We start from the raw sequence: 12,516 nt of genomic DNA, 5'->3' as shown, positions 1-12,516 counted from the left end.
TGCAGATCAGTAGTACTGCAGGCATATAGTCACCGTCTGTGTGACATGATCAAGGGTAAAGACAACACAGCTGTGGCTGGAGGACTCTGTCATATCTAGTTGCACCAGCCCGTCTGAACAGGACAGAGCTAGCCTGGTTCCAGACCTGTTTGTGCTTTCTGGGCATCATCACGGCGTGACAATGCCCAAAGGAGTTGGGAAGACGGCACAAACAGATCTGGAACCAAGCCAGGAAAGGGCTGATGTGAGATGGTGACAGCTCCGGGCGAAGTCAGCCCACTGCTGTTCTCCCGCTGCCTGGTCTGTGCTGCTCCACTCTTTCCTTTCCACAGCCAACCTTCCTGCTCCACTAACACACAGCAAAGGCCAGACAGGACTGAGGAGCATGATAAATATACAACACAAAATACGTTTTTCCTCTTATGCCAATGAACCAGTTACAAAATGTGTAAAATTGCAATTTTTATCTGCTTGTGGAGTGTTGACTTCCGTGGCCTTGTGAGGATGGATTCCAACTGGTCCCACACCTCGACACATTCATGATCTTTAGAAAGGTTCACCATCACTGGTTCAATTTGATCTTCCAGGGAAATCTCAAAACACAATTCAAAGGATGGCCAATCTTCAGAAAGAGAGTCCACATAATGAAACAATCGTCTCCAATTTGCATCAGTGCAGTGACACACTAATAGAAGAGTAACTACCTTTATGATGATGGTATAGTATGATTGGCTATAGTTTGTTTCAGATGACGGCTGAGATAGGTTACATATAAGAATTGGTAAAAACCATGTTAAAAGAGACAAATGGGACTCAATTTTATGCATTTATTCATGTAGTTATTTCACTGATTCAAAGGCTCAAGGCTGGGTCAGCGATTTAATAGCCAAAAATACTCTAGATTTTGTGGTTAATTTCTTTATCATCTGCTTTCTTCACTTGTTCTCTTCATTTTTTTTGGACCATCCTTCCATAAAAATGCCACAACTTTGAAAAGTGCATTTCTTCAAAACTTCTTTTTTTCTCCTTCTTTTCCCATAAAAACATTTTCCCCCATCTTCAAGGCTTATGAGGTCACAAATTCGCAAACAAGAAACAACCAACATTTTCCCCCAAAGGTTTTATAACCATCCTGTTCAGACACACAAACAACCTTCTCCTTTTTACACAGCCAGAGAAGAACAAAAAAGATTAAACATAAACTCCTAAACCTTTTGTACAGAGAAATCAAACTAAACAGAGAAAATGTATTTTATATTAGTCCATGTTTTTATCCTCTGAATTCACTCCCTCTCAGGTTTCTGCCATTTTAATGTGGGAGGGGAGGGAGATTCACACATACCAGGTACAGGTCTGTGTGTCTATTGACATGAAGCTCTGTGTGTAGTAAGTAATAGTCAGTCAGTCAGTCCATCATACCACGCTGCTGGTCAGTCTGTTTCTTTATATGGATTAGGAACCAGTTGTATGTCTAGAGGCCATTTTCCCAACAAGTCACCCAGTAATGTCAATGATGGTGCGTCTGTGTGTCATCAGTTTCAATCTTTCAGAGTAGGCAAGATAAATCGTGTGTATATGTTAAGAGTCTCAGTGTGGGTAGGTCTAAGCCAGTCCGAATCCCTCTGAGCATTCCTGAATGGCCAGCAGCAGCATGTGTCTCAGTTTCTCGTAGCTCTCGTAGGCTGGGAGGTCCAGCTGGTTAAAGCTATATAGGAGAGAAGGAGAGGTTAGGCAGGAATCAACGACAACCAACAATAGATTGGATATTTTCACTCAATACATGAATGCATAGGGTGAATCTCCAGTGTATCTTCCCCTCAAAACATCAGGGGAAGATAACATAAGAGCACTTCCTTACTTCCCATTTTGAGGACATGAAGCCTAGACTAAGGACTTTTTGATGTTGTGTGTACACTTGTGTTATTTACCAGGTGTGAGCTGTGTGGGTGTATATTTCTTGACCGGGTGTGAGCTGTGTGGGTGTAAATTTCTTGACCGGGTGTGAGCTGTGTGGGTGTACATTTCTTTACCAGGTGTGAGCTGTGTGGGTGTACATTTCTTTACCAGGTGTGAGCTGTGGGGGTGTATATTTCTTTACCGGGTGTGAGCTGTGTGGGTGTAAATTTCTTTACCAGGTGTGAGCTGTGTGGGTGTATATTTCTTTACCAGGTGTGAGCTGTGTGGGTGTACATTTCTTTACCGGGTGTGAGCTGTGTGTGTGTATATTTCTTTACCAGGTGTGAGCTGTGTGAGTGTACATTTCTTTACCAGGTGTGAGCTGTGTGGGTGTATATTTCTTTACCAGGTGTGAGCTGTGTGGGTGTATATTTCTTTACCAGGTGTGAGCTGTGTGGGTGTATATTACTTTACCAGGTGTGAGCTGTGTGAGTGTACATTTCTTTACCAGGTGTGAGCTGTGTGAGTGTACATTTCTTTACCAGGTGTGAGCTGTGTGAGTGTACATTTCTTTACCAGGTGTGAGCTGTGTGAGTGTACATTTCTTTACCAGGTGTGAGCTGTGTGGGTGTATATTACTTTACCAGGTGTGAGCTGTGTGGGTGTACATTTCTTTACCAGGTGTGAGCTGTGTGGGTGTATATTACTTTACCAGGTGTGAGCTGACGGTAGACGGTCGGTGGAGCGGTCGTCGCGGTGGATCTGGAACTTCTGTATTCCGTTCATGCCCTCCAGCGCGGCGAAGCCCTGCAGAGGAACCTTGGACGTGCCCGTCACGAACTGCAGGAACTTGGCTCTGTCCGCCTGGTCGAAGGAACGCAGGGCCCGCCAGAACCACTGGATCTGAGGTGAGAAACGGTCAGGGTCAGACCTACACTACACAGACCAGTAGCACACAACCAATATTAATGCATAGTATATAATACAACCAATAGACCCATCTGGTATGTGTGACATCATTGGTACTGGGTTGTATTTACCAGGCACTAAACTACAGAAAACAGACTGCAAAAGGGAGGGACTACCTGGAACTTGTCCAATAAGATTGCGTTTTCTGTGGCTAAATTATACTACATTTTGCTCTTATGAATACGACCCTTGTGTCTATATGTCTCTGTATGCACTTGTATGGAGCTGGACTGGTACTTGTGGTACTCGGTGTGTGTCTCGACCTGTATGGAGCTGGACTGGTACTTGGTGTGTGTCTCGACCTGTATGGAGCTGGACTGGTACTTGTGGTACTCTGTGTGTGTGTCTCGACCTGTATGGAGCTGGACTGGTACTTGTGGTACTCGGTGTGTGTCTCTACCTGTATGGAGCTGGACTGGTACTTGTGGTACTCGGTGTTGGCCTTGAGGTCGTCTATATCTATAGTGGGCAGGCCAGATATGAGCAGCTCCAGCTCCTGCTCTGTGAAGATGGAGATCAGCCTCTTGGGGATGATCTCGTAGAAACCCTCCAGATAGGCTGACAGCTGCTTACGGATCGCACCTGCAGGAGGAGGAAGAGAGGGAGTGACCGTGTAGACTAACACACTTACAAAGCTACCATTTTACACAAGTAGTACTTCACTACAAGACTTTCAGCCGTGCAACATTTGACAACATATGGGCCTATTTTACAAGGTTAACTCTAATAAATGTATACCATGTATAAAATATGTATATTACTAATTTGGGTGCTTGACTGGATGTTCACAAATGTACTTTTAAATGCTGGGTATCTGTAAAGCACTTTGTGACGACTGCTGATGTAAAAAGGGCCTTCGAAAGTACATTAGATTGATAAATGTGTCAGGTTTCTATGTGTTGGTGTTGTCTCGGGTTCTCACCAGTCATCTTCATCTGACAGACTAGGTGGACGTACTCCTTTTTGTTCTCCTCGGTGACAATGATGTTGCCTCCGTTAGGCTTCAGGTCCCGCACCTCACACACACCAAACTCCTGGACCTGGAGGGGGGGGAGAAAGGGGGAGGGAAGGAGAGAGCGAGAGAGGATAGAGAGAGTTCAGCAGAGCCGCCACAGAATTAAATAGAATCTATGAGGGGTTCACTGGCGAAAGCGAAAATATATATATATTTTTAAAAAAGGTCATTTTTAGTCATGGCTGGCATCTGTTAAGTTATTAAAAATCTGAGACTTGCCTATCTTGAGGCACTCAGTCGCATAATTAGCAGTTTTGAGTTTTGATAAAGGGACATTTCCAGATGTTCAACTTCACATTCATCATGTCCGGCACTACCCCGACCCAACGCATGTGAAAATGGCGCGTTTCTATGTTTTGTATTAAAAAAACTTTTTTCCAATGGCATCTTGTGATTTCATCCAATTAGTTGGCAATGCCTACTCGTAATTGGTTGAAATCACATGATGCACACCAGATGATGCCATTGGGAAAACCTTTTAACACAAAACATAGAAAAGCCCAATTTTCACATGCGTTGGGTCGGGTTAGTGCCGGACATGATGAATGTGAAGTTGAGCTTCTGGAAATGTCCCTTTAGTATAAAAGAGACGAGCGCACACACACCGACACACACGAACGTACCTCAGTGCTAAACGTCAGCTCATAGCCCAGAGTGGAGACATCATTCTCCAGCAGGTAGACAAGGCCCTGGAAGAACGGGTAGTCCTCACTCTCCATGTCTGTGTACCTGAGAACAACATAACACCGGCAGCTAAATCAACTACTGAAACACTCCACAAATTAACAAAACATCTCTTGCTACGTACAAGTACATCTCAATGACCTGAACACCGTTTCCCTTAGTGGGACAAAATAAAAAGTGGTATTGAACTGAACAACAGTTCACAGATGAAGGGTTATACTGAGTACATGTCATTGTATCTGCAGCCGAGAGGTAAGGCGCAGGAACCGCGTGTGAAGTAGTGTGTGTGTCCACAGCCCCCCTACCTGACACTCTTGCCCAGGATGTGCTTGTAGAAGCTGCGTGTGAAGTAGCACTCCAGTAGTCGGTTGTCGTAGACAGCCTTGGCCACCACGCGACCTACGAACTTGAAGTAGCTGAGGTGGTTTGGGTTGCAGTGGGACGAGGGGTTAATGGTGTAGGTGACCCTGTCGCCGGGCGAGGTGCGGAACAGGGCGTACATGGCGTTAAACATCTCCCTGGAAATGATCATGTACCACTCTCTCAGCAGACCTCCGGCATCCTGACCCTCCTCCCCTTCAAACACTATGTACCTGGGAGGTGGGGGGGGGAATGTAGGTCAGTACACTTGACTGTCATTCTGTCATGTGGAGAAACAGGCAGAGAACAGAGAGAGAGAGAGAGAGAAAGAGAGGGACATGAAAAAAAGACAGAAACCATAAGAGACAGAGGAAATAAGAGTCCCCCGTTCCTTACAGTCTGTTCTTCATGTCCTCGGGGCTCTTGCGGTGCAGCTCTCTGTAAGAGTCTTCAAAGACGTGGTCCCTCCTGACGTGGACAGCCATGTCCTCCTTCCTCAGACCCTCGTCCAGACGCTCCAGCTCCTGACGGAAGTATCTGGAGGGAGGGAGTGAAATTAGTAAAGAAAGAACCTACAATGTTATCATGAGAGAGACACGTTCCTCCTAAAGGACCAGTGTTCGACCTGGAGCGATCAGGGTTGTGTTCATTAGGGCAAGCAACTGTATTGGAAGTGTTTTGCAACGGAATACAAAATTAGAGTTGTTTATTGGACAAGTCCAGGATGTCCCTCCCGGTTTCATTCTATTGTCTTCCATTAGGTGCCTAATTAACACTAAAGAAGCCTTCCTTACTTCCGCTTGACGTCAAAGTCGAGGATACGGATGTAGTCGACCAGCACAGCGAAGGGTCCGTCGGCCAGGTGGGTGGTGGACTGACGCAGAATCTGGTTAAGTACGGTGCGGTGAGTCTCTGTAGAGGCAATGAAGGAGGGAGGGAGACAAAGGGAGAGAGAAAGAAACATGTCAGTCGCATTTTAGGTCTTGAATGATTCAGGCTGAATCTCAACATTTTCCTTGACTCCTCACGTCTCATCGTCACCAAGGAAATCACTGAAGGAAAATATCTGCTTTCCTTTGACGTTTTGAGAGTCCGGGAAGGAGAGCGGATGCAAGGGAAATACATGAGTCACCCCCTGCTATACCCTCCCATCGCTGCTCTCCAGTCCCAAAACTCACCGGCAAAGCGGAGGAACTTCTGTGTGTCGGGAGGCAGGTTGGAGGAAATGTGCATGGAGGAGGGTTCCCTGGAGAAGAAGGGGTCCAGAGAAGAAGGGGTGGCGGGGGTGAGGGGCGCGGGGGACAGGGGGGGAGGCTCATCTTTGATGTGGGACAATTGGCTCTCCCTGGTGTCCCTGACGGGGGGCTTGCTCTCCCTCTCTGTGGCGTGGACCAGGAAGAAGGCCTCCACTGCCGGCTGAAGAACTGAGGGAGAGAGAGAAAGAGGAGGGTGAGTAGACTGCTGAATTCAAGTACCCAAACTCGTCCAATAACACTCATTTTCATTTTTAAAAGTCTTATTTTTACCATTTTGTGGCTATTAACAAAACCCAGTTCCAATGTTTCATTGCCTGAGTGTACAATCAATACCACTACTTCTTATACTTTAAGCACATTGGTTCAGGGAGAGGAACATATAGCACCCAGGAAGGTGTAGTAAAACAGTGGAGGTTTACTACGGTTAACACATACCCAGAACGGCGTGCTGATCATGTGACTCCTCCAGTTCCTTCAGGCACTCCCCGAGCATGTCCCACAGTTCGTCTAACAGAAGCTGCTCGCTTAGCAGGGGGAGGTCTGGGAGACGCTCCTCTGTCTCGGATTGGCCGTTGCCTTCTTCATCTGCATAAGAGAAGGAAATACAAAGCACACGTTAGACTAACAGAACCATGTCAAATTATACCCATGGTATTTACCTTATAGTTCGATTGGCTCTGGCTGCATTCCAGGTCCTATTTTTTTTATCATATGAACATGGGTCCTGAGACGTTAACATCTTCAGGTGTTATGAGATGTAATAATCTGTGCAGTGTGACTGCAATTGAAGACGTCCTGGAACGCACCCACTGTGTGTTGTGGTTAATGGCCCAATGCAGCCATTTTATATTGACATTAAGTACCTTACTGTAATACATTTCCATTCAAATGGGCAAAAATAGTTTTTTAGCATAAGAACTTTCTCAAGCAATAATTTCGCTAGGACTGTCTGGGAATGGTCTGAGCGGGAGGGGAAACCCAGCTGTTATTGGCAGAAAGGTCTAGAACTTTTTGTTATTGGCCAATTAACCAATTTACCGAATGGTGAGATCACCATAAAAAGACGAAAGTACCGCCCATGCAAACCTGCTGATCAGAAGATCCGGTGTAGATTTTCAACCAGCAACCATCAGGAAATAACACTGATCAAATGTTTTCACACTTTAACAGTGTTCGTTTCTTCAGCCGTTGTACAATATGATACAAAACACAGGAAAAACTTTACGTGATTAGTGTTGCCGTAGTTTAACGGCAGTCTTACCCAGGGGTGCAAGGTCCTGCTCCAGAGGGGATGGCTGGTCTACATCCATGGGAGACTCATCCCTCTGGGCTGCCTGGGGCTCCGACACTGACCCTACCTCCGACTGGAGAAGAAATGGTAGGGGGAGGGTAGGATGACAAAAGTAGGTGCAGAGAGAGGGAATATTTGGGCAGATGGGAAGAGCGAAAGAGACAGAAATGTGATCAATATAAAATGGCAGACAGTTTACTGGAAAAAAATGAGTGTACCATGCTGATGCATGATGACATTGACATCCTCATAAACCTGCAGACAGAGAGGGGGTGACTGGGAGGGGGGCTAGAAGCATGAAGCCATGACAGCTAGCCAATACAGACCTCATCACATCATACAGTAGAGAAAGCAGGCAGCACCTCCATTCCAGAGCTGGCTTCAAACACTATTTGAAACCTTCCAAATAATTTCAGCATCTGTTCTAGCCTGCCTGGTCATTCCAATACTGAATGCAGTGGATATTTGGCATATCTCCCATCTCAGTCTGTTTTCAGCTTTCATCATGTCAGCGGTATGGAGGTTGTCGGTGTGAGATTGCGGGCTGTACGATAGGCTGATTTCAAATGCACCGATGGTGTCAGTAGCAGTGTGTCGGTATCCGTGTTTGGAGGAAGATCAATATGCACGGAAATGTAATCGATAGTGTGAGCATATGGTGAGTATGAATGTAAATCAGACCTTGGTTAAAACAGTATTTGCTTTCTTTTAAATACTTCAGCTACACTTGAATGAGCGTGCCTGATAGAATGGAACCAGTGCAAAAAACACCCATCTGGGACTATTTGAACCCAGGTCTAATGAATAAGCATGTAGTCAGTATGCATCATTTAGTCAATAGCACACAAATGTGTGCTTGTGTGGATCAATAGGCATGTAGTCATGTTTGCTCAGAAGCAGCAGTAGTCGGTCAGTGCGTGCGTTGCGGCCCATCATGCTAACCGTTGCAGCGCTCGCCGTGCCGGGGGCAGGGGGGGCAGCGGCGGGGGCATGGGAGGCAGCCACGGAGGATCCGGCGACAGAGGCAGAAGGCGGGGGTGCCTGCTGGAGGCGGCGTGCCCGCTGCCCCTCTCTCACCATCTGGATGATGGCGTCAGCCTCAGCTTCAAGCTGACGTACCGCTGCCTGGATACTGCTGGCAGAGCCCAGACTGGTGGAGCCTGGACACACAGGAGACCAGTTACATAACACTGACCCAGAGCAGAGAAAATCTAGACTAGAGAAGCTGACATTCCTGATTAAAATCAGGAAAATAACCTTGCCAGAGAAAGCTGTCAACCAGTCGCGTCTTTTGTGTTTAAAAAAACAAACTTGTTCCTAATAAAAAAACAAACATTTTTCATATAATTTCTAAAATGAACAGACTGATGACTCTAGCCATTCCTATGAATGATTTTGCCGTGTGTATGTGGGAGTGTGTGTAGTAGTGTACGGTTGTCCTACCTAGTCGTCCGGTCTGCTTGGCCTTCTTGTTGGCGCGGCGCGTGTCCTCTCGGAGTTGGATGATGACCTGCAGAACCCGCAGGAAGAACTTCTGGGTGGATGTCTTCGAGGTCAGGGAGGACATGCAGGGCAGCTGCAGCTCCCGCCCGCCCAGCGTCCGCTTCTGGGCTGCCACGATCACCACGCTCTCCGAGCCGTCGAACCTGCGCCCCCGCCAGCACGCGAGGACGGGCAACAAGGCGAAGTACAGTCATTATACAGAAATAGACCAGTGGTAGAGTAGTAGGCAAAAGATGTGGCTTAAATGATCAGACAGACGGATTGTCGAGTAAACGAAACGTTACAATTGCCGCATTGCACTTCTTTCCGTTTCAAGCCTTGCTTTGTGGTTTTACTATTTCTCAACACCGTGTGGGTCTCTATTCTCCCACCTGAAAGTGTGTGTCGTATTTAACCAAAACTGAATAGGTCAAGTTGACACTAGGAGAGAACCAGTGATGACTATCCATTAACATGACATTGTAATCTCCAGAGAGCCGTGTCTTTATGGGAGCTAAATGTCAACTTAATCACAAAGCCACCTCTAAAAAGCTGCTCCAACAGGATACTGTCATTAATACTGTGCATTTAGCCTCAAGATACTGAAATCCTCTACAAGTAATCACTTCACAGTCTTCCTTGTCCTACTATGTAGCTACTTGAGTTAATAGACACTTAGCTTAATCTGTGTCTAGCAAACTGGCCTAACTGAAAACCCTACCTCAAATGTAAAGTGATGTTTAGTCTAGGAATTAGGACAATACCAGTATAGCAATATTTTTTCCAGGGCAAAAATTAAAACACGAAGCAGACCAAACTCTTAGATCGTTTAAAAACCTTCTGTATCTAAAATATTGTGTGCTATAACTTGAGGCTGTTTTCCTTAAGACGTTTTGTTCCCTTTACACGATAATAACGAGTATCACGATACTGGTATCACCCCGGCCCTACTAGGAGGGGGCTTAATCTGGGTCCAGAAATGCAGCTGGTACTATTTTCCTCCCCAGACCCCCTCTCTCTTCACCTGCTAGAGTTTACCCCTAACCCCTAGCTATCTCAGAACTTCTCTCTTCACCTGCTAGAGTTAACCCCTAACCCCTAACTATCTCAGAACTTCTCTCTTCGCCTACTAGAGTTTACCCCTAACTATCCCAGAACTTCTCTCTTCACCTGCTAGAAAGCTTGCCGGCCTTCAGCCTGGCAGAGAGGGAGGTGTCCTCGGCCGGGGCATCAGGTGACTGGGCGTCGGCCCGGGCTCTCCTCTGCTGCTCCAGGTTGTACTCACGCAGCTCAGCCAATAATGTGCCTAGAGGAGAGAGGGGAAGACCACCAGTGGTCACCAACCGGTCGACGACAAAGCCTTTGCGTACCAATTTTTTTTGTTTTTTTGTTTCGTGCTGTTGGCTGTAAGTGCAACTAATTCAGCAGCGCCGGGAAGGCAAAGTACTCCAATTTTAAACCATTTCCTCGACCCCCCCTCCTCCCAAAAAAGCTCATTATTATGCTCACTCAGCTGTGCCTCACAAGTAATACAACAAATGATCTATTACCAGTGGGCTCATATACCTACAATTTTGAAATATAATTTCAAAATGGTCTGAGAAGAACAACGTTGGCAGGGAAACTCAAGCATAGCCAATATGCACTGATAATGTATTGGGCCGATAGCCCACTGCACAAACCTCCTTGCTACAGAACTGTTTTTAATTGGTTAATGCTGCATAGGCATAAACTTAAAAACGGATTTTTGACTCTACTGGGCATTTAAGTAAAATATTAAAGTGACAATGAAACAAACGCACCCATTGGTAGTGTCAGCTATCTCAGGCTTTGAATAAAAACACCTTGAACGTGTATTGAGTAGTCTACTGACGCATCTGTTTGCAGTGTGTATCCCAGGTGTCTAGCCCATGAGGCTAGTAGACAGCACGGTGTGTGTGTGTGTGTGTTTGTACCAATCTGTTTGCAGAGTGTGTATCCCAGGTGTCTAGCCCCACTCAGCAGCAGACGGAGCACAGTGTCTCTGGTGGTTCCATCTCCTCTAGACAGCTGGAGCAGAATGTTGGCTGCATCCTCCAGACCCTCCTCTGAACACGAGTGACTGGTCAGCACCTGGGAAGGGGAAGTGTGTTATTCATTAGGTTCCAAACGGAAGAAAACTGTCTGAAACCGGGATGAACTTCCTAGGCTCTGGTCAAAAGGAGTGCACTGTAGGGGGAACATTTCAGACGCAGCAATGAATTGACCTTTGTGCCTGGGCACCTGAAAGTGACTTGGTGTAAGTTTCCCTAACTGTTACACCAACACATGCATCTAGCCACGTAGAGAGCGATTAGCTTCAGCAGTTAGGGAACCAGTGTTTGTTTTAGTGGTCATTCAGTACCTCGACAGAGAGCTGTAGTTGTTTCTCAGTGAGTCCAGTGGAGGCCAGCTTGGTGTCACTTTCAACACAGAGCACGGTCGCTCTATGCTTCCCTGTCGGGACAAAACACACGCATCAATACTCTCTTCCGCTATGGTGCGTTACCTTGTAGGGCGCACGTAGATAAACATTAACACACCCCTTAGTATTGCTCGATGGGTATTATTTGCTGTGTATTATGTGGGAGCAGCAGCGCTTGTAAGACTAAATTCCCATCTGGGACAATACAGTTGATGTTTTTACATCCCACTCAAATAGAAAGTGATGTCAGTGTACTGCTTGTGAAGATGCTAGTTGTTCTCACCTGTGGCGCTGGCTCCAGTAGTGGTGGGTATAGAGACTATAGCTGTAGAGGTCTGGCCTGTCCCTGAGGACGAGCCCTGCGCTGCAGCCACTACCGAGGCCCCCGACACCACCCCGACGCCTGAGACCACCCCTACAGTGTTCCCCTGAGCAGAGGCGGAGACAGAGCTTGCAGCGGCGACGGCTGCACCAACGGTGGTGGTCTGCGGTGTTGGGTGTCCGGCGGGGACTTCCGTAGCCTTATTATCAGGCAGGGCGATGGAGATGAGGGAGAGGAGACGCAGGAGCTTCTCGGTTAGCAGAGAGGAGCGTCGTATCACTGGGTGGGACAGCATATTCATCAGCTGGCCCAGAGGAGAAGCCTCTAGGCTGAACTGAGCCCCGTCTGCCTCCCCTCCCGCCCCCAGGGGAAGAGTCTTCATGGAGGCCTTGCCTTTCCTCGACACATTCATGTTGTCCAGCTTCACCAGCAGGTCCCAGAAGTCGGTAGAGATGCCAAGGGACTGGGGGGTGATGGCCGCGCCACAGGCGCCCCCACCCAAGGAGTTCTGGGCTGAGGAGGGGGTGTTGGAGGAGGTCTGGGTGGATCTAGAGCCTCCTCCTGCTGTTCCGGTGACGATAGAGGCAGCAGCACACAGACGGGAGTCAAGTTCAGATGTGGAGGAGGAGAGCAGGTCCTTACAGCGCTGCTGGGTGAAGTGACTGGGGAACACCTGGAGATAGATAGGAGAGACAACATTAGGTTAATGACCTGGACTAACCAAGAGACACACACATTACATTGACAATTCACAATTTCCCTGACATTTTCAAACAAAAGCTCTGGTCAACTGGCAGT

General features: G+C 47.1%; 1 protein-coding gene across 20 annotated transcripts in view; it reads right to left on the bottom strand.

The window, feature by feature from the left end:
* Positions 1-813: 813 nt before the first annotated feature.
* Positions 814-12,516, bottom strand: part of LOC139368399 (HECT, UBA and WWE domain containing E3 ubiquitin protein ligase 1) — a 79,247-nt gene continuing 67,544 nt past the window's right edge. For 16 of the 20 annotated variants that reach the window (XM_071107218.1, XM_071107217.1, XM_071107221.1 and 13 more), the window contains 17 exons: positions 11,680-12,391; positions 11,337-11,428; positions 10,909-11,065; positions 10,124-10,259; positions 8,915-9,117; positions 8,414-8,631; positions 7,442-7,544; positions 6,616-6,765; positions 6,103-6,348; positions 5,719-5,836; positions 5,321-5,461; positions 4,870-5,157; positions 4,504-4,609; positions 3,788-3,905; positions 3,266-3,447; positions 2,609-2,799; positions 814-1,705 (listed from right to left, as the gene is read on the bottom strand). In XM_071107218.1, the coding sequence (XP_070963319.1) occupies positions 1,603-1,705; positions 2,609-2,799; positions 3,266-3,447; positions 3,788-3,905; positions 4,504-4,609; positions 4,870-5,157; positions 5,321-5,461; positions 5,719-5,836; positions 6,103-6,348; positions 6,616-6,765; positions 7,442-7,544; positions 8,414-8,631; positions 8,915-9,117; positions 10,124-10,259; positions 10,909-11,065; positions 11,337-11,428; positions 11,680-12,391 (3,264 nt within the window). In that variant the 3' untranslated portion in view covers positions 814-1,602. The remainder of the gene's footprint in view (positions 1,706-2,608; positions 2,800-3,265; positions 3,448-3,787; positions 3,906-4,503; positions 4,610-4,869; positions 5,158-5,320; positions 5,462-5,718; positions 5,837-6,102; positions 6,349-6,615; positions 6,766-7,441; positions 7,545-8,413; positions 8,632-8,914; positions 9,118-10,123; positions 10,260-10,908; positions 11,066-11,336; positions 11,429-11,679; positions 12,392-12,516) is intronic. The other 4 variants (XM_071107231.1, XM_071107232.1, XM_071107233.1 and 1 more) reach the window with 1 other exon arrangement.

This window comes from Oncorhynchus clarkii, chromosome 16 (genome assembly GCF_045791955.1).
Source record: "Oncorhynchus clarkii lewisi isolate Uvic-CL-2024 chromosome 16, UVic_Ocla_1.0, whole genome shotgun sequence".
Lineage (NCBI taxonomy): Eukaryota > Metazoa > Chordata > Actinopteri > Salmoniformes > Salmonidae > Oncorhynchus > Oncorhynchus clarkii.
Note: the sequence above shows the minus strand (reverse complement) of the source record. Positions and strands in the feature narration are given on the sequence as shown.